This window comes from Cyprinodon tularosa, unplaced genomic scaffold (assembly GCF_016077235.1).
Source record: "Cyprinodon tularosa strain WSP-4 unplaced genomic scaffold, ASM1607723v1 ctg453, whole genome shotgun sequence".
Lineage (NCBI taxonomy): Eukaryota > Metazoa > Chordata > Actinopteri > Cyprinodontiformes > Cyprinodontidae > Cyprinodon > Cyprinodon tularosa.
The window spans coordinates 451,914-473,613 of NW_024039178.1; the positions used below are offsets into that span (position 1 = coordinate 451,914).

The 21,700-nt window shown below is 44.1% G+C and overlaps 2 protein-coding genes across 2 annotated transcripts in view; both read right to left on the reverse strand.

Annotated features, from left to right (window-relative positions):
- The window catches only part of LOC119793456, a 67,097-nt gene that overhangs the window by 40,337 nt on the left and 5,060 nt on the right, over positions 1 to 21,700 (reverse strand). The window contains exons 3-5 of the mRNA XM_038300676.1: positions 21,338 to 21,700; positions 17,552 to 18,316; positions 1,041 to 1,945 (exon numbers count right to left, since the gene is read on the reverse strand). Coding sequence (XP_038156604.1) covers positions 1,041 to 1,945; positions 17,552 to 18,316; positions 21,338 to 21,700 — 2,033 coding nt within the window. The remainder of the gene's footprint in view (positions 1 to 1,040; positions 1,946 to 17,551; positions 18,317 to 21,337) is intronic.
- LOC119793462 (GTPase IMAP family member 9-like) lies at positions 17,316 to 18,553 on the reverse strand. Its single transcript, XM_038300688.1, has 2 exons — positions 18,443 to 18,553; positions 17,316 to 18,316 (listed from the first exon to the last, which is right to left on the reverse strand). The coding sequence occupies exons 1-2, from the start codon at positions 18,462 to 18,464 to the stop codon at positions 17,511 to 17,513; spliced, it is 828 nt and encodes a 275-aa protein (XP_038156616.1). The 5' UTR covers positions 18,465 to 18,553; the 3' UTR covers positions 17,316 to 17,510.

The window sequence follows — 21,700 nt, forward strand, 5'->3', positions numbered from 1 at the left end:
GAATCCAGAGAAATTGGATTCGGCACAGAGACCTCTTGTCTCTTTCTAACAAGCTGCATGGCTATCTCTGTCTCAGCTGCTGTTTGTGGCAGCCTGATGATTGTTGTTGTTACCATGTACTCTGCTAAAGGTTTAGGTGGCTGGAAGATCATTTACTAAATAGAACAGTTTAGATGCAAAAGGTCTATTTTGTTCACGTCTTGCTGAAAAGCTCTTTTCTCCAAGAAAGGTGGATTTATTCCCTGCATTTTTTCATTTATTTTTTTGTTTTTCTGGCTGTACTGTTTAGGCTGCTGTCACTGTTTAGAGTCACTAGCAGAGTTTCATTATCACTGTACCCAGAATGAACCTCCACTCTCACTGCTAATCATCTCCAAATTATGTTTTGTTTTAGGCTCAGCCTAACCTCAGATTGAGTCTGTACTGTGATATATGATAAGATTATGAAGAAAAATATAATCAAACAGATTTGAATATTTGAAAGAATGTTAGAACTTAATTGGCTGTAGGTTCTAATTGGAAGATGGTTTCTCCTCCTCCTGCTCCTCCTGGAAGTTAAAACTAAAACACTGCTTCTTGGTCTTAAGTTTATCTCCATATAGTGTAACGATTAATGATGTCCCAATAAATCCACTAGAGGAAGAGTCCCATTGACTCAGAAACTTTACAGACTGTTAATAATTAACAACCCACTGAAAATACAATTTGCTCAAGTTTTAAAATTATTAAACCCTAAACTACAAACAAAAGAGAAACAAATGTATTATGAAGCTTTTTAACTGCTTTTATGAACAGAGATTAGAAATTATTACATTCAGAAACCAAAAGCCTCTTTTCATCTCATTGTATTTAAACCCACAGCCAGAATAAACAAATGAAAGTTACACAGAAAAATAGAAATAATTTAGTCCGATTAAGCATAAAAAACAATTAAATCATTGTTATCAAACAATTATACAATATGATTGAAAATGCTTCTTCCTACGGAAGCCCAGCAGGTTGTTTGTTTCAGTGATCCCTCTGATCATAGCAGCTAATTACTGGATTTTACAGCCATTCTTCTTTACTGCTAATGCTATACCTGCTACAGCCAGACCAACTCCCACTCCAACAGCTGCTCCTACTGGTCCCCCTAAAGCTCCAATGGATGCAAAAACAGCCACTTCTACACCCACTCCCACTCCAGCTCCCACTCCAGCTCCCACAACTCCAGCTGCTAGAAGTTTAAGGACAGGATTTTTGCGCTCTGCTCGTCTTCGTGCTTCATCAACCGTCATGTCAGGGTGCTTCCTCATAAGTTTTTCCATCTTCTCTCTTATGGCTTTCTCAGCCTTATCTAACAGATCATTGGTGTAGTATTCATCTCCATTCATCTCGATCATCCTGTTGATCTTCTCCAGCAGCTCTCTGACCTGTTCAGGATTGTTTCTTTTGTTGTTGAAGAAATGATATCTTCCACCACAGCGAGAGACGAACGAACGGAGAGATGGATTTTTAGAAATGAACATCTCCATGGAGATGCCCTCCTCCTCCATCTCATCTCCTCGAGTGAACAGCACCATGGTGTACGCTGCCGACCGTTCTCCAAAGACCTCCTGAATTAGCTCAACTGTTTTTTGTTCTTCATTAGTGAATCTGTCTGGACGGAGTATAACCAGGAACACATGAGGACCAGGAGCCAGGAAGGAGATGCATCGGCCGATCTCCATCTTCAGCTCCTCCTCCGTGTTAAAGGTGCCATAAAGACCTGGAGTATCGACCACGGACAGAATCTGACCTTCAAACTGCCCCATCTCCTTCTGACACGCTGATGTTACAGAGGAAGAAGACAGTTCAGCCTTAAAAACCCTCCTGCCTAAGATGGTGTTTCCCGTTGCACTTTTTCGAGATCCAGTTCTGCCAACCAGAACCATCCTGAGGTCTGATCCCTCGGTTTCTTCTGAATCTGAGAATTTTAACACATAAAAATGAACAGTTTGTTATTAATAACGATGAAGGCCAAAAAAAAAGGGTTTTTAAAGCCACATCAACAACCTGCATGAATAAAAGGATGAACCTTTTATCTGATTGAACAACTTCTATCATTTATATCCTGCAGCGCAGTCATTCACAGGATCCGTTCTGTAAATGCAGGAATACAGGCTTCCTGTTTATGTGCTTCACTAAGGTCTACTACGTGCAGTTTGCATATTTAACCATAAAAGGAAATATGTTGTATTTGAGTTTTAAGGAAGTCAGATGTTCAAATGTCAACAGGAAGCTGAACAAGCTGGACCTCTTTAAAGATTTTATCTTTAAGTTTGAAACTAAAGAGAACCTCCAACAGAGAATAGGAACAGACTCTCTTAAAGGAGCATCACTATTTAACCTTCTTTTAATCTACTGTTTCACATTTAAAACACACGTGGGGTAGGAGACAGAAATACTAAATAAAAACTTTAAAACATTTGGAAAACAGGGATGAGCAAAAAAATTACAGAAACTCAAACAGCTGAGAGGGAAAAATGTCAGTTTCATGATGGAAAAGGGGAAATATAACTGTCTGTATATAAAGAGCCCTTAAATAAATCAGATTGTTACTGAAAAACCTTTATTTTACTGACTCCATGGATTAGATTTTGATTTCCAGCTTCTTTTCCATCCATCCATCTTCCTCCGCTTATCCGGGGTCAGGTCGTGGGGGCAGGAGCTTAAGAAGGGAGGCACAGACTTCCCTTTCCCCAGCCACTTCTTCCAGCTCTTCAGGAGGAACCCCAAGGCATTCCCAGGCCAGCCGAGAAACATAGTCTCTCCAGCGTGTCCTGGGTCTTCCCCGGGGCCTCCCCCCGGTGGGACTTGCCCGGAACACCTCACCAGGGAGGCGTCCAGGAGGCATCCTAAACAGATGCCCAAGCCACCTCAACTGGCTCCTCTCGACATGGAGGAGCAGCGGCTCTACTCCGAGTCTCTCCTGGATGACCGAGCTTCTCATCCTATCTCTAAGGGAGAGCCCAGCCACCCTAAGGAGGAAACCCCTTTCGGCCGCTTGTATCTGCGATCTCGTTCTCATGACCCAGAGTTCATGACCATAGATGAGGATAGGAACGTAGATCGACCGGTAAATCGAGAGCTTCGCTTTTTGACTCAGCTCTCTCTTCACCACGACGGACCGGTACAGTGCCCGCTTCACGGCAGACGCTCCACCAATCCGCCTGTCGATCTCCCGCTCCCTTCTTCCCTCATTCGTGAACAAGATCCCAAAATACTTAAACTCCTCCACTTGGGGCAGGACACCCCCCCTGACCCGGAGAAGGCACTCTACCCTTTTCCGGCTCAAGACCATGGCCTTGGATTTGGAGTCACTGATCCCCATCCCGGCCGCTTCACACTCGGCTGCGAACCGATCCAGCGAGAGCTGCAGATCACGACCTGATGAAGCTAATAGGACCACATCATCTGCAAAAAGCAGAGATGCAATCCTAAGGCCACCAAAACGGATCCCCTCAACACCTTGGCTGCGCCTAGAAATTCTGTCCATAAAGGTAATGAACAGAATCGGTGACAAAGGGCAGCCCTGGCGGAGTCCAACTCTCACCGGAAATGAGCCCGACTTACTGCCGGCAATGCAGACCAGACTCTTACACCGGTCATACATGGACCTGACAGCCCGTATCAAAGGGCCCGGCACCCCATACTCCCGGAGAACCCCCCACAGGGCCCCCCGAGGGACACGGTCGAACGCCTTCTCCAAGTCCACAAAGCACATGTAGACTGGTTGGGCGAACTCCCATGCACCCTCCAGAACCCTGCTGAGGGTGTAGAGCTGGTCCAGCGTTCCACGACCAGGACGGAAACCACACTGCTCTTCCTGAATCCGAGATTCGACTATCCGACGGACCCTCCTCTCCAGCACCCCCGAATAGACCTTGCCGGGGAGGCTTAAGACTGCGACTCCCCTGTAATTGGAGCACACCCTCCGGTCCCCCTTTTTGAATAGGGGGACCACCACCCCAGTCTGCCAATCCAGGGGGACTGCCCCCAATGTCCATGCAATGTTGAAGAGTTGCGTCAGCCAACACAACCCTATAACATCCAGGACCTTGAGGAACTCTGGGCGGATCTCATCCACCCCCGGGGCCCTGCCACCAAGGAGCTTTTTAACCACCTCGGCGACCTCACCCACAGAGATTGGAGAGCCCAGTCCAGAGTCCCCAGGCCCAGCTTCCTCAATGGAAGACATGTTGGTGGGATTGAGGAGGTCTTCGAAGTATTCCACCCACCGACCCACAACGTCCCGAGTCGAGGTCAGCAGCACACTATCCCCACTATAAACAGTGTTGGTGCTGCACCGCTTCCCCCTCCTGAGACGCCGGATGGCAGACCAGAATCGCTTCGGAGCCGTGCGGAAGTCTTTCTCCATGGCCTCTCCAAACTCCTCCCTCACCCGAGTTTTTGCCTCAGCAACCATCCGAGCCGCATGACGCTTCCCCCCCCTGGTACCCATCAGCTGATTCCGGAGTCCCACAGGCCAAAAAGGCCGATAGGCCTCCTTCTTCAACCTGACAGCATCCCTCACCGGAGTTGTCCTCCAACGGGTTCGAGGGTTGCCGCCACGACAGGCACCGACAACCTTGCAGCTGCAGCTCAGATAAGCCGCCTCGACAATGGAGGAACGGAACATGGTCTTCTCGGACTCAATGTCCCTCACTTTCCCCGGGATGTGTTCGAAGTTCTGCCGGAGATGGGAGTTCCCAGCAGACCCTCACAACACGTTTGGGCCTGCCAGGTCTGACCGGCATCCTCCCCCACCACCGGAGCCAACTCACCACCAGGTAGTGGTCAGTGGAAAGCTCAGCACCTCTCTTCACCCGAGAGTCCGAGACATACGGCCGCAAGTCCGATGAAACGATGACAAAGTCGATCATCGAACTGCGGCCTAGGGTGTCCTGGTGCCATGTGCACATATGGACACCCTTATGCTTGAACATGGTGTTCGTTATGGACAATCCATGACGAGCACAGAAGTCCAACAACAGAACACCACTCGAGTTCAGATCAGGGCGGCCATTCCTCCCAACCACGCCCCTCCAGGTCTCACTGTCATTGCCCACGTAAGCGTTGAAGTCTCCCAGCAGAACAAGGGAGTCCCCAGGAGGGGCACCCTCCAGTACCCCCTCTAAGGACTCCAAGAAGGGTGGGTAATCTGAACTGTTGTTCGGCCCGTAAGCACAGACAACAGTCAGAACGGGTCCCCCCACCCGTAGGCGGATGGAGGCTACCCTCTCGTTCACCGGGGTAAACCCCAACGTACAGGCGCCGAGATGGGGGGCAACAAGTATGCCCACTCCTGCCCGGCACCTCTCATCCTGGGCAACTCCAGAGTGGAAGTCTGTCCAGCCCCTCTCAAGGAGACTGGTTCCAGAACCAGAACCATGCGTTGAGGTGAGACCGACTATTTCTAGCCGGAACCTCTCAGCCTCACACACTAGCTCCGGCTCTTTCCCCACCAGCGAGGTGACATTCCACGTCCCAAGAGCCAGCTTCTGCAGCCGAGGATTGGACCGCCAGGGTCCCCTCCCCCGGCCACCACCCAACACACATTGCACCTGACCCCTATGGCCCCTCTCACGGGTGGTGGGCCCATGTAAGGGGGGACCCATGTTTCCTCTTTGGGCTGAGCCCAGCCGGGCCCCATGGGTAAAAGCCCGGCCACCAGGCGCTCGCCATCGTGCCCCCCCTCCAGGCCTGGCTCCAGAGTGGGGCCCCGGTGACCCGCGTCCGGGCGAGGGAACGCTGAATCCAAATATTTTGTTCATCATAGGGGTCTTCGGGCTGCGCTTTGTCTGGTTCCTGACCTAGGACCTGTCTGCCTTGGGTGACCCTAGTAGGGGCATAAAGCTAGCCTGACGTAGTCTGACTCAATTCTAGTCAGAATATGAGTCTGATACTGCTCCATAGAGCTGTGATTATGGGGCGTGTTTTGAACGAACCAGGAAAAAAAATGCCTCTGCACTCAATTGGATAGACCTACAACCAATAAGAGCAACGGAGTGCGTGACGTATCTTAAGCGAGGCATAGTTGTTGTCCACAAAAATCAAATCGTGCAGTTGCACGCCTATAATAAGAAGATGAGACTTGATCGCGTTTCTCTGTTCCTCTTTTAAAATTAATTTGCTGTCGATATCTTCTAGAACAGACCTAATAGCAGAATCTACTCACCTAAACTCTCCAGCGGCAGCCATTATTGTTGTCACCCAAGCGCGCTTTGGTCACGTGGTTGATAACGTTACTCTTGATCATCTGTCCATCATCGTATAAAGCCCGCCCTGACAATTTGATTGGATCGCCTGACAGTGGGCTTTAATACTCGCGCTACTATGGAGCAGAGCCAGACCGAACTTCCCCGAACTCAAACCTTGTGGGCGGGACTAAGTTCGGACTGGCACCCAGGCTAGCATAAAGCCCCAGACAGCATAGCTCCCAGGATCATTGGGACACTCAAACCTCTCCACCACGATAAGGTGGCAGCCCAAGGAGAGGTCCAGCTTCTTTTTTCCCTGATAATTATGATGATTTTATGTTGACAGCTAAACCAAGAAACATTTAATATAAAGATATCAAGTCAGACCAATACATTAAATCAAAATACTTAAATGTGGGCTTAATCAGAAGTTTGTTTAATGCTTACTCAGGGATTGTCTTTCAAAAGGTTCATTTAATCTAAAACATTGGGACTCCTGCAACATTTTTTTTAATTGCTGTCGTAAATTTCTCTTCCTTTTTTCTTCTGCCAACGCCCCACATAGGATTCAGTAAATGTTTTAGCATCAGTAAATGATCCTGGTAAACTTGATACACTCCACCTGTGTTGTGAAAATGTAAATCTGCATAGTTACTGTCCAGATGATGCCATATAAGGATACGTCTTCCCACGCTGTCAGATGGTGTTCATTCATAGAAATGTCACAGAAGATGGGGAAGAAAAACTTTAAAGGTACAAAGATGGAGGTTCTGCTGACTGAGAGCTGAGCAGCAGGATTAAAGGACCAGAAACAGGAAATAAATAACAGGAGCTGGAAATGACATGGCTGGACTGTTACAGGTAAAAATAAAATAAAAAGATAAAATGATATAAAAATCGAATAATTTAATCTGAAAACAGTTGATTAAAATTACTGATGGAGGCAAGAGGAGCAACTTCTGGTGTAAATATTAATATGATTTTATGATCAACCAACAGAACAACATTCTGCTAAATCTGCTTTGGATTCAAACACACCTGTGCTGTACATCTTCAGACCACATTTGTCATCCCTTCATCTACTCAGATATAAACATCAAAATGTTAACGATTAAACTCTATTGTAATCTGATTAACTCAGACCCAAACATCCATATTTAGTGTAATAGCAAAGCCATTAGCTGCCATGGAGGGAAATGAATGAAAGTCTGAACGTTAGAGGAGCTTTGCTGAACTTTCATCCATTTTCTGTTCCAGATGTTATTTCAATAGTAGATTGATCTCACATAGAATCACTGACTGTTCTTTCTTTGGATTAAATTAGACTAAATTAAACCAGAGTCCGGTGGATGCCGACATGCCAGCTGCATGTTCTTTGTCTCCTCATGTAAAGGTTTTTGTCGTAGTTTATGCAGTCTGAGGTGTAGTCCCTGATGCTGTCAGTATCCTGTCTAAGAAGAGCTCCTTCCACACTGGAAGTGAAACAGTTCCTCACAGGATATTTGGTCTCCTTGGACCATCTTCTAACTGTGTGTGTGAGGAACTGCTGTGGCATACAGCGTATCAAAACCTGGTAGAGCTGAAATCAGAGGCAGGACCAGCGCAGGACTAACAGATTCAACAGACGGGTTAGAAACAATCAGATAATTTTGGATGTGATGCATAAATGGATTTTTTATAAAGAAAAGCCCAGACCGCAGCCAGATGTTTTACAGATATACCCAGGTCATTTGAGACATAATAAAGGGCATCATTAAAACATGGAGTAATGCTGTAACCATAGCATATAATGCTGCCATCAACACGAAATTGCCCTGTTTTCCAGTGTAGTCCTGTTTCTCTTGACTGTGACTGGCTCCAAGTGCTCTCTTCATCCTCTGACATGGGAGCTGGCTCGGAGCTCGTCTGCCTGGCTGTGTGTTTCCTGGACAGGGCCGCCTGTGGAGCTGTTTGACAGTTGCCTTTTGTATCTCTGCTTCTTTTTCTATGTCTGCTTCAGTCAGGGTTAGGTTAAGGTTTTGAGGACCCAAATGCACAGGTGAGGAGGCAGAGGTGAGTTTTGAACATTTAATGAAGTACTCACAGGCAACTGAGGCAGGAATCCCAAAATCCAATATAACAAATACAGAAAAAAAAACAGAACCTTTAAGATATCAGGGAAAACATGCGTAAGGAGCCAGGAAAAGATGAGGAACCAGCACTGAGAAACTTCACAGGGAGAGTATATAAAGGAGACTGAACAAAAACAGGACTAATGTGCTGATTGGGAGCAGGTGTGAACAGAGGATTCAAGAAAGGAGCTAGGGAAAAGGAGACATACAAAAGAGGGTAACCAAGAAATACCTAAGAAATAAAATATATCCAGAAAACACCACAAAATAGCAATTAAACCAACAAAACTAGAAAACAAAAAAAAACATGGATCAAAGTGAAACTGAAAACTCAAAACAAAACTTGGCCATTCACGCCTGGTGAGCCTGGTTCTGCTGGAGGTTTCTTCCTGTTAAAAGGGAGTTTTTCCTCTCCACTGTCGCTACAAGCATGCTTAGTGTAAAGGATTGCCTTCGAGTCAATGAGTCGATGCAATCAACTGGTTTTCCTTAGATAGAAAACCATGAATCTATTTGACTGTATGATCTGGTTGAACTGTAAAGTGCCTTGAAAAAAAAGTCCACCAGATTTATCAATGTTCAATTTCAATTCAATTCAGTTTATTTAAACTAAATTGAAATGAAATTGAATATTATGGGTAATTTTGGTGCTAGCAAGAGGCCCAGCCCCCCATGCTGCCATTGATTTAGTGAGTTTCAGACCAGAGAGTCGGAGGCTTACCAGACTGACAAGCTATGCAATAAATAAACATGGCGCAAGTCAGGCTGACTGGCCAGGATAGAACTGTGTGACTCAGGCTACAGCAGATCCAGAGTTTCATCGCCTGTGGTGCAGCAGGTAAAACTGATGAAGGTGAGGAGCGTGAAGAAAGGGAAGCTGTGATAAAAATCCCCTGATATCAGAAAATTATCCCACATCTCTCCCTCCCCAGGTCGAGGGTAACACCAGCCCGTCTTGGAGAGGAGGTGCTGCAGTGTTTTGCTAAAGGCTGATTCTAGTGTATCCAAAGGGACTGTGGACGATTATGTGCTGTCTGGGGACAAGTGGTCCTAAATGTGTCCACCAGGTGATCAGCTTTACTGTGATGCAGTAGAGCAGAGTAAGAAAGAGCAAACATGATAAGAGTGAATTTCTGACCTGACAGGAAAGGGTAGAGGTCCTGTGAGCTCATTTGGAAGGAAAACCCTCAGAGTTGCTCAGGCGTAGAGTTTGAATAAGTACAACACAAATATCTACCATACAAAGGAAACGTTCTCTTCCTGTTTGTTGGTGTGAGGAACAGTGACCTGTGAAATGTGACTGCATTTTAAATACTTGGTTCTGAGAGCTTTATTTATTCCTCAGATCAGACTCCTTCTTATAAAGGATTCTATTTTATCTTTACAATTATCTAATTATACTAAGCTAGGAGTTCTAATCCTGACATTAAAAATGATGAAATAATTATTTTCCCATCAGGTAGACAATGAAAAAGTCAGAAAAATGCTCACCAACAAGGGGAATATTATCGGCCATCTCTGGTTTTTAGAAGTTGCTCTTTGATGATATCGCTGTTGATGATCTGCACTTTATAGTTCCACTCTTAGGTCAACTCAAAGTTAAACTGTCACGTGTTGTGGCTGTGTACGTGTGGTTTATTGTCGTTAGAGGAAGAAGAGTCCCACCAGTGGCTGATTTCTGAAGTAAAAGAATGCAGAAACGTTTACAGGTTCCATTTTGAACATGTCTGTCTCAAAGTCTGAAAATCAAACCTCCTCTGGGTTCTGTAGTGTTGCTTCAACCACTGTTTCAACTGTAGGAAGCTGTTCAGTCAACAAACAAAATATGTCATCTCTCTAACTGAGAATCCTGTAAAGTCAATGCATGGATGATCTAATTGATCTGGATCTAAATAGTGATCTAAGATGATCTGGTGGAACTGGATCTATAAAGTGACCTGAGATGTCCTGATGTGAAGTGCTGCTATAGAAATACAATGAACTGAATTGAATACAATAGCGCCCTCTTGTGGAGGATTTGTGATCCTGTTTTGGTCAGAGTCAGTTTGATTTCACAGAGATAGAGAAATGATTCAAAAACCTTTGTGACAGAAACAACAGTAAAACAGTCAAAAATATGTGTTGCAAAGAGACAAAACGATTTTATCCAGATGGGTAAAACAGAACTACAGCTGTTCTGATTCTTGAAGGAGGCGGTTGCATTTTACTGCTCCTCTGCATCTCCCTGATAGATCCCTGCTTTTTAAAAATCCTGTCTTTTCTGAGCCCTCTGTTAATATCATCCAAATTCAAAACATGGATCTGGTCAGCTGGTCTCTCAATGCAATTGATTAAATTTTCTCAACTGGAATTCAGGGAGAAGGGGACCCTTCCTGTCTTACCAGGACATACTTCGTGGGATACACCATGGATTCCTGGAAGGCTTGGAGGATGGTGTGTTTTACTATGTTGTCAGTGGAGGATATCGGAGATTTATGGAACTTCGGATTTATGATACTCTTTGTTTAGATTTGAAGGATACCTAATGTATCTAAAATTACAGAGGATGCAATTTGGGCATTGATCAGGCTGCCGGCAGCTTTCAGTTTTAAATAAACCTACTTTAAATCCCCAATTTCATCTTCAGAAATTTAGAGACAGTTGATTCCTCTCAGCTCCACAAACATCTCAATTCTATCAGGTTTTTGCCCCTTCCTCCCACAGCACTGGAGCCTTTATTAGAGTCACCAGTGACTCGCTGAGGTCCAATTCTGCATCTCTGCTCATTCTTCTCTGCCTTTCTGCTGCATTCGGAACGATAGACCAAATCGTCCTCCACTGTCTACAGCACTAAATCGGCCTGTCTGGTACTACCCTTCAATGTTGATGGTCAGACAGCGTGGCCCTGGAAATGGCAAAATACAAACCTCACACAGTCTCCTTTGGGGCCCCCCAGGGTTTTGTACTTGACCACATCCTGTCCCCCATGTACATGCTTCCTCTCAGTCATGCCGTCAGCAGGCATGAAACTAAGGTTCATTGCTACACTGCAACAATTTAAAAAACATTTTCTTTAAATAAGTGTGTTTGTTCTAGAATTGAGGAGGTAAGTGAGACACTTTGCAGGTGGAAAAAGAGTATTTACATTTAAAATAAGAATTGATTTCTCTTATTTCAAGAGCATATTATAAAATTATCTTATTTTAAGAGTAGGAGTACTCATTCCATTGGCAAATCATCTTATTTACCTACTCAAGTTAAGGGCAAATACGCTTAATTTAAGACATTTTTACTAATTCCTAGATTGTTTTCGCAGTGTATGCTAATGAGAAGAAACTCTAATTCAAAATCATCCCCTCTAGCTCCCCCGCCACGTGAGTTAACTTCCTCAGCTCCTACCTGGAGAAAGTTAAGGGATAGATAAGTTTAACAGTCCTAAAACAGAAACCATGTTAACTGGAACGACTCGTCAGTTCTGCTGTTTTCTTATCATCTGATAAACCAAAAGCACAGTGTGGCCAACACTGCTCTTGCTACTGAAGTTTGCTGCTAATAAAACTGCTTGAAGTGAACTTCTTGGTTGGATGTTATATCTTGGCAGGTCACACTTGTATGCTGGATGCGAATTTTGAAGCTGGAGTGAAAAATATCCATGTAATCTCTATGTAGATGGTAGATCTGGAGCAAAGAGAAGTGAAGCTTATTAATAATAATTGAACATTATTGATCTCACATTGGGTAAATTTACCTCTGCATTTCACCCACCCCCTTGGGAAGCAGTGGGCTGCCATCGTTGGGCACCCAGGGGGCAGTGTGGGGTTAAGGGTCTTTGCTCAGGGACCCAGAGTGTCAGTCTGTGGGAGTGGGGCTCGATCTCAGAACTTAAGGATTCCAAGCTATACATCATAATCACTAGGGCTCCACTCCCCATGTTCCTGCCCCATAGCAGTGAAGGTTGAGAATAAAGTGAGGTAAATTGGCCCGATTTTGGCAAATTGTATGAAATTTGATTGCGACCTTGCCTGCGAATAAAGCCAAAGGGTGGTTGAAAAATCTTAACTTTTGTTCACATGACTGCGATGGACTAGCGACCTGTCCAGGGTGTACCCCGCCTATCGCCCATAGACAGTTGGAGATAGGCACCAGCACCCCTCCAACCCCACTTGGGATTAAGCTGTCAGAAAATGGATGGATAAATGTTTCCATGAGTGTTCTGAAATCCAATCGGGAAGCAGATGTAGCTTTGAGCTGCAGTAAAGGAGTCGGCAGAGACAAGGAGTTTTAACAAAAATTGGAAGATAGAGAAAAAGAAGTAAGGAATGTTCTGTTTTGTAGGCGACTAAAAAAAAGGTTTTAATTTAGCATGCTACTTTCAGTGCAGACACCAACCAGCTGATGCTCTCTCTCTATCGCTCCGTCACTCTGTCTGCCCGCCAGGCTCCTCTGATCCTCTGCTATGCTCTTTCATTGTCCTGCAGTTGCGTCTAGAGGCTACCTCCAGCCAACTGTAGCCCCTCCTAGGTTTGTCTCCCTGGTACGTTTCTCCAATGTACCACTTTCTTTCTGCCAGCTACCCCCAGCCTCTCCCCCACCTTCTGTATCTGTAAAGGGATGTGATGATCAGCTAGACTACTTGGAAAAACCAGTCTGGAAAAATAACACGAACAATGGACTTTGTCTGGATAAAGCAGCAGAAACCTGGGAGAAACAGAAGGTAAGTTAAAAGAGTTTATCATTAAAAACTAAAGGGAGACACTCCGGTGGAGACCGAGTGTGTGTACAGAAATGAGAAATTTAGAAGTGAAAATGATAGACTATTGTTGAAAAACATCTGCACTTGAAAGACCAGCCGATCCTGAATCAGACCCCAGCTGAAGAGCTAAGAGCCTAATGTAGAAGTCACATGTTTGGAGGTTCATATTCCCCATGTTAGACCAATAAATGTGGGCTTTATAAAAGGGCCACCAGCTTTGAATCCGCTGAAAGTAGATGGATGAACTGTGCTTTCTACTTACAAAGAAATGTATATGTCAGGGGATTTAAATATTCATTGGAGTCTAAAATATCCCCACTAAAGAAATGGTTTATGATTTAAAACACCCAGTGAAACGACCTACTCGGATTTTCTGTGAGAAATTAGGGCACATATCTTTAATGTGCAATGATCATAATTACTCCAATTACAGTGCTGTTTGCTCTAAAACAGATTCTGCACACACCTTAGTGTAGTTATATGAAAGTTAAGGCACTAAAAACTGGGAAAGAAGAGATGCTGTGGGAATGTTTGTGAAGATTTTCAGTGACAGGGATAGGGATAAAAGGTATAGACCTGATTGTCAATCTTTTCTATAACCTGTTTTTTTTCTGTTGTAAATAAACATGCACCGCTAAAGAAGGATACTGTCAAAGGTAAGAAGGCTTCATGGATTGATGGAGAGCTCAGACACAGGATGGCACACAGACTCATTGAAAAAGGAAGCATGTGCTTCAAGGAAAACTGCTCAGCCTGAGAAATGGACAGCCTGCTGCAAAGACAGGAACAGAGGATATTATAGACACAAAAAAAGAACGATGGGAGAAATCTCTGGAATACCTTTATAGGAGCAGATAACAGAACTTTTTAAAGGCAAATTAATTAAACTTAGAAACTTCGCACAGATAGTCAGATAGTTCTGCATCAGGAGAGATGAACGATCGGTGGTACACCAATGTTAATAAAATTTATTCCAGGTGCTGCTTTTGACTCAGGAGATCATGATTTGATCTGCCAATAGATTTGCTTTCACGCCACTAAACTAGGTAAGACGCGACTTGACCTGTAGAGCAGAGGTCACGGATCAGCAGACCCACCTGGACCCACCTGCTGGCTAATCTGGAACAAACCTGATTTAAAACATTTATAAATTACCGCATGTTGTCCGACGACAGTCTAACTTTACTTGCACCGCTTCTCCTGTTAATACGGTAAAGCCCTCCAGAGCGTCCAGCACCAGGCTACACGTGATAGAAATTAGCCAATGAGCTGCTGTCAGTTTGGGTTGCTGCTGCTGCTGCTTTTAGACACAGCAGGCAAACCTGTGGCAAGCCGGGCGATGGGAAAGAAGGAGAAGATGATGAGAAAAAGAGAGCAGAGAAAGAGTGGACTGCTGGAAGAACTGCAGTGAAATGGTGAAAGAAAAGTGAAATGGTGCTCAAAGATGACCCTGCACATTTAGAGGATGTTTGGCTCAACCTGCTGCTGTGAAGCAGGATTCTCCACCATACGGTAAAGCTAATTACAAATGTCTCTGGACCTTTACTGGTTGTGGATTTTCTTTATTCAGACCCCTTTGATTTTGAATTGGTCCCCCCTGTCCTAGAGGTTATAACTCCATTATAGAGATACATAGTGTGTTTACACAGGACAAACTAAAATGCACACACATACTTATAGTACAATTTGAAAAGGCCAATCAACCCGGCAAGGATGTTTTTGAACTGCGAGGGAAACTTGGAGTACTTTAGGAAAATCCATGTAATGGTAAAGGTAGTCCCATTACTCCATGAAATATGATTATTGATTTTGTATTATTTAGTATTAAATGAGAAGAAATAGTTGGGTTGTTTAAGTTCTTTATTGTAGTTTTGTTTGAACTTTTTTAATGCATTCTTGTGAAGCACAATGACTGGTCATCCTACCTGTGGAAAGAAGTGTAAACATTGGTGTCAATAATTTTTCCTTAGTTTCTGTTTATGTAAAGTTAAAGTACCTACCTTTTCCTGGTCTGGCTCCTCAGCAGGGCGTGTCAGAAAAAGGTAGAAGTGCTCCAGGTGTTGCAATGCACTTGGAGCAAACCAAAATGTTCAGCAGGATACTTTTGGATTAGTTTTTTAATTTGATGGGGTTTTTGTGATTGACTTTATATTTGTTTAATTGTTTTGACTTATAAGTAAATATCACTTTGGGTGTATCGTTTATTGTTTTGGTTTACGTTTATATGTATATTAATTTAGCTTCTTTTTCTTAATAATCCCTTTTCAGGGTTCCTTCCTTCATGTCACCTAAATTGAGGTTGGTATAACATGCTGTTTGTTCTTTTTAGTGTGAAAAGGTGTTGGTGTGCTCAAGCTGGAGTTCAATAAAACCACCATAACTTCAGTTTTGTCTTGCCTCTCCATTAAATATTGGGCCTCCCCCGGTCAAACTGACAACCTACTTATGCACAAGCATGACAAAAAATGTTTAAATGTTTTATGCCTTATTTTCTTAAACCCTAAAAAAAAAAAAAAAATAAAATACTGGCATCGTGGTGCTGTGCTCTTTCCTGTAGCCAGGTGGAGGTGATGATCCAAAAGAAAATTCAATTCAATTCAATTCAGTTTATTTATATAGCGCCAAATTCACAACACATGTCATCTCAAGGCACTTTACAGTTCCACCAGATCATACAGTCAAATTGATACAAAGTTTTCTATCTAAGGAAAACCAGTTGATTGCATTGACTCATTGACTCAAATACAATCCCCCACACTAAGCATGCTTGTAGCGACAGTGGAGAGGAAAAACTCCCTTTTAACAGGAAGAAACCTCCAGCAGAACCAGGCTCAGTGTGAGCGGCCATCTGCCGAGGCCGACTGGGGTTCAAGGAGACAGAAGCAGAGATACAAAAAGCAGCTGTAAAAGGCGGCCCCGTCCAGGAAACACACAGCCAGGCAGACGAGCTCCAAGGCAGCTCCCATGCCAGAGGACGAAGAGAGCACATCCGCTCAGTCACGGTCAGAGAAACAGGACCACACTGGAAAACAGGCCGATCTCCAACATCTATAAACAAGGGTGTTTATAGAAGCAGCACAGCTGATGTTTCTTTCCAGGATGACGTCACAGCCAAACAGGAACAGACGAGGCAAAGCTACTCTGAGGAAAAGCAGAGAGAGCAGAAGGTTAGAGAGTGAACTAACAGATTCTGCAGAATAGGAGAACAGAGAGAGAATGAAGCAGAATGATGAAATGGGGGTCCCTATGTCCTCCAACAGTCTAAGCCTATAGCAGCATAACTATAGAGATAGCTCAGGATAACCTGAGCCACCCTAACTATAAGCTTTATCAAAAAGGAAAGTTTTAAGCCTAGCCTTAAAAGTAGACAGGGTGTCTGCCTCACGGACTAAAACTGGTAGTTAGTTCCACAGGAGAGGAGCCTGATAACTAAAAGATCTGCCTCCCATTCTACTTTTAGAAATTCTAGGAACCACTAGTAAACCTGCAGATTGAGAGCGAAGTGCTCTGTTAGGAACATAAGGAACAATCAGATCTCTGATATCAGATGGAGCTTGGCCATTTAAGGCTTTATATGTGAGAAGGAGGATTTTAAATTCTATTCTTGATTTAACAGGAAGCCAATGAAGAGAAGCCAGGATAGGCGAGATATGATCTCTCTTTTTAATTTTCATTAGAACTCTGGCTGCAGCATTTTGGATCAGCTGAAAGCTTTTAACTACAGTTTGTGGACTTCCTGATAGTAAAGAATTACAATAGTCCAGCCTTGAAGTAACAAATGCATGGACTAGTTTCTCAGCATCACCCCTGGACAGGATATTTCTAATTTTTGCAATGTTCCTCAGATGAAAGAAGGAAATTCTAGAAACCTCTTTGATATGGGATTTAAATGACAGGTCCTGATCAAAAATAACACCAAGATTTTTTACTTTATTATCTGAAATCAGTTTAATCCCATCCAAATGAAGTGACTGGCTAATCAGTTTCTTTTTCAGAGACTCTGGTCCAAAGACTATAACTTCTGTTTTGTCTGCATTCAGAAGCAGAAAGTTAAGAGTCATCCAGGTTTTTATGTCTTCAAGACATGCCTGTAATCTATGTAATGGGTTAGCTTCATCTGGATTTAAATCAAAGTATTGTCATCAATGATTGCCATTTTTTATTTTCAGAAAAAACACAGCTTTCACAATTCAGTTAATACACTTTAACAATGACAAATATTGAATTTGAAGGATCTTTAATCACTTCCTACGAAATTGTTAACTATCGGTAAGACCTTGATAGAACAAAGAAGGAGCTTTATTTATATTTTATGCCAGGTAGCCTCTTTATAACTATGCACATTCCATTAGATATATGTAAGATAAAATATAATATATTAAATTAAACAATAACAAGTGTAAAAGCAGTATGTACGGCTACAGATAAGTAATTTTCTGACGTTCTTTAGCTGTTGTCTTTTTTAGGTGCGATTAACCATCCGATACCTTTCATAACTGCGGCACCTCCTAGTGCTGCCATTTGTGTGGCTGACAAAGCTGCAGCTTCCCCTGCCATCATTGCACCACCAACTGCAGGTGCAGCTGCTCCTGCTGCTGCTAACATTAAAGAACCTCCTGCATTCTCCACACGTTGTCCAACCTGAGCCCACCACAGTTTCTTCTGGGCGTTTTCGTAAATCTCGCTGGTGTAATGACCTCTATTTAATTCTACCACCTTGTCCATAATCTCAAAGAGATCATTCACCTGAGTGCGATTTCCATTGTTCTTATTCTCAAACACAACATATCTACCTTCACAGTCACTAATGAGCTTCTCCAGATCCTCACTCTCTTTCAAATAGTTCTCAATGGTGCCTTCAAGCTCATCACCTCTGGTGAAAACAACAACTGTGTACTTTGAGACTCCCTCACCAAAGTTTGCCGTGATCCACTTGATGGTATTCTTCCCCTCTTCTGTAAAGACTTCAGCAAGACTGATGACAAGCAGGAATATATGTGGTCCAGGAAGAGACATCATGATACATTTCTCTATTTCTGTTTTTAAGTCTTTCTCAGTAAGCTTTGTGTCGAACATCCCCGGAGTATCGATGACGGTCACTGTTCTGTCATTCAGGAGACAAGTTCCTGATTGACATTCCTTAGTTACAGATGAAGGAGACTTGACGGCAGTAAAAGCCTTCCTTCCCAGGATGGTGTTCCCTGTTGAACTTTTACCAGCTCCAGTTTTTCCCAGGAGGACAATTCTTATGTCTTTGAAAGAACCAGAAAAAATGTGTTGGAAAAAGTCACAGTTAAAGACTGGTTTAGATTCAGGAAGTTATAACTACGGCCTGTCAAATACATGGATAAGTTACTGAGGAAGAAAGACATACTGACCTTTAGCTGAGTCTGAATCCATGTTGGACAGGATATAAAAGAAGATCTAGATAAAGTAGATCTGGATCAACTTTAACTGCAGAAAAAGTTGTTTTGCTCTCGGCTCCAGCTTCGGGCTGTTTATGTCCTTAATTCTTATTCCTCCACCACAATAGTAGTCCCTCCCTTTTTCCTCCTTAGTTAGGCCAAACCTTCTTACAGTGAAATGAAACTGTCCTGTGTGTTAACCTAACCTGTTTCACCAATAATGAACCTCAGAGAACAGTAGATAAGTTAATGGACCGGTTGCAACACACACTTATGGGAAACGTGGCATTTTAATAAGAGGTTTAAAATAGTTTGACTAGTTTTCTTGAACTCCATATTTTGGATTGGAATTATTCTTTATTTTATGTATAAGCTTGTTGAAACCCATATGTGACCAACCTGTTTACTTTATTACATAGTTTTCCAACCCATAGTGTAACATTATAAAATATAGAAGCTAATGAAGCGGAAGATTCAAAGGTGATGATTTTTAACAGAGAAAACTCTGACAGCAAGCAGTGGAATGTCCTTGATCTTAGAACGCTGTGTATCAGGGTGTGACTCTGCAGATCTATAAAAAGATTCTCTCTTTCTTTTTTTTTTTTAAAGGTTATTTACAATTTTTTGGGGGGTCATTCCTGTCAAGCCCCTGTATGCCAGTTGTATATAACCCCAGCCATTTCCTTAGTCTGAGAAAAATTAAAGGAGTGTTTGATCCCAGTTATCACATCTAAAAAATAAAATAAATAAAACTGGGGAAAAGAAAGAAAAATAGGCATCTTTAGAAGAGCATACATATTTCCTGGAAACATGTTTAGAGTCATATTGTATTTCCCTGGTGTTAAAACAGTAAAACCTTTCTTTAAAAAACAATATAGCTTTTGCAGTTTGGCTGGCAAACAAAAGTTTATCTGCCGTAAAAACACAAATAACAGACATTTTCCACCTTATTCTTTAGACCACAACAGGGCTTTAAAAGGATAAACTATATAGATGAATATAGGGAGGGAATTCCTTAAAACATTCAAAGAGAATCTGACGAACAGAAACAGGAGGCGGTTTCTCTATTGCCACCACGGGAAAACAATAGTTTGGACTTGAATAACAATACTCTGAAAGTAACCATGGGTTTGGAGCTTTCTAACATTTTGATGTCAGGACTCCAGTCTCAGTGTTTGTTTTTGTGTTGTTCTCCCTTCCACCAACAGGAGGCGCCTGGTTCTGGTCTGCCTCCTCACACACCTGATGATGGTTGCCTCGTTAACGGAGTGCTCTTAAGCTGCTGATTGCCACTACCTCGACGCCAGAGTGTTTGCTAGTTTTGGGTACTCTAGCCAAGCTGAGTTTTTGCTGAGTAAGACTGAGTTCTTGTCTACCTGAGTTTTAACTTCATTTTTGTCTTTGTCTCTCGGCAGGAAGTCATCCTGCAAACTGGACCTTTTCGGACCTCCTCTCCCAGGAGGGATCAACTGAGTCTCAAACCGAGCTGGGGATTCAAACTGGAGGTCTGGATCCAGTTTCCTTGAGAGGACGTTGAGTTTACTCTCTGAGCAAGGGAATCATCTCCACAACGATCCATTCAAGTACAGCAGGAAATCTGAGTGGCAGTCAGTTTCTCCATTCACCAACAACCATCAGAGTTCTGGGTAAACCCTGTTCCGCCCTCCACCGAATCAGAATAACACTGGAAAACAGCACACAGATTGGAGTCAAAGATCCTATAGCTTCTCTGGAAACGTGAGTCAACAACCAGATCCTCTTCTCCAAATCCACGGCTGAAATTTCCCACTGAGCCTGAACTAATCGTTTGTCTTCCCTTCACCTTCCAGTTCCGGTCGAGCAGAGTTCAGAGCAACTCTGCACCGTGACTTATCTCTTCAATAAACCTGTTAAACCTTTCTCCTGGTGTCTCTCTGAATTGGTTTCTCTGCATGTGGGTCCGAGCTTTAGATAAAACCATTGTCATGATTGGTCTTGGGATTAAACCCACATGCAGAACACCACTGGAGACTGATAAAAAGTTCAACAGATTTATTTAAAGGTTTTCACAACAATGACATGACTGGATTCAGGAACTGGACCGGGCAGGATTCTCTGGCGTCTGCAGAGACGGACAGATTGGTTAGCCAGGTTAACAGATGATTTGTTGAGTTTCTGATGTTTCTTAGAATACCTGAAGGGGTCCAGGTTTTCTTGTCTGAGAGAGGGAACCGGTTGGGTCCAGAGACTGTTGGTTCAGCAGAGTGCTCAGCAGCAGCAGCGTCTAGCTTCTGACTTTGAAAGGCAGACCTTGATCAGAGTTTCCAGCTCTTCTCTGAGAGCAACAGGAGGAATCCAGACTGGAATCTTCAGGTTTGGCTCACCAAGGCTGGAAGGCAGGTTAAGCTCATCCAGAGCTTCAGACTTGAGACAGGTTTCCAAACTAAGGTCAACACTGCGGCGTTGAAGGAAGGCCTGGCAGCTGCTTAAATAGGCTGGTCTCCTGATGGGCTGATGATCGGCAGCTGTGCTGGAGGGCTCCAGCCCAGGAGATCCACAGCGCACCCTGCTGGAGACAGGGGCGTCTTGTATCCACCCCCTCACGGGTGGATACAAGACGCCCCAAACTAGTCCAGAAAAAGGAAAAAACACAATACAACCCACCCAGGGAGGGCGGAGGGGGCACCAGGCAAGGAGGCCAGGAAACAACAAAAACAGAGTCCAAAACAAAAAACAACCCACCCAGGGTGGGCGGAGGGGGAACCAGGCAAGGAGGGCAAAAAACAAAAACTGAATCTAGAACAAAAAACGATCCACTTACGGTGGATGAAAGCAAAGAAAGTCTCAGAAGATTTTTTGGGCAGAGTCTCAGGTGGCCAGTCGTAGGACCGGCAGCGGGGCAGAGTCTCAGGTGGCCGGGCGTGGGACCGAAGGCATGGCCGACGTTCCGGGGGCCGGCTGCGGGGCCGGAGGCGTGGCAGAAGTTCTGGAGGTTGGCCGTTGGGACGGAGGCGAGGTAGACGATCTGGGGGTCTGCCGCGGGGCCGGAGGCGAAGCTGACGATCAGGAGGTCGACCGTGGGGCCAGAGGCATGCAGCTTCTCAGGAGGATGACGCCCCAATTCCAGTAGGTAGCCCCATGGGGTACCCCATCCCCTCTTCAGCGGCTCTTGAACAGGCTCAGAGGAGACTGCCGACTGTGGCTCCTGGACTGGAACAGGCTCTGAGGAGAGCGCCGACTGCGGCTCCTGGA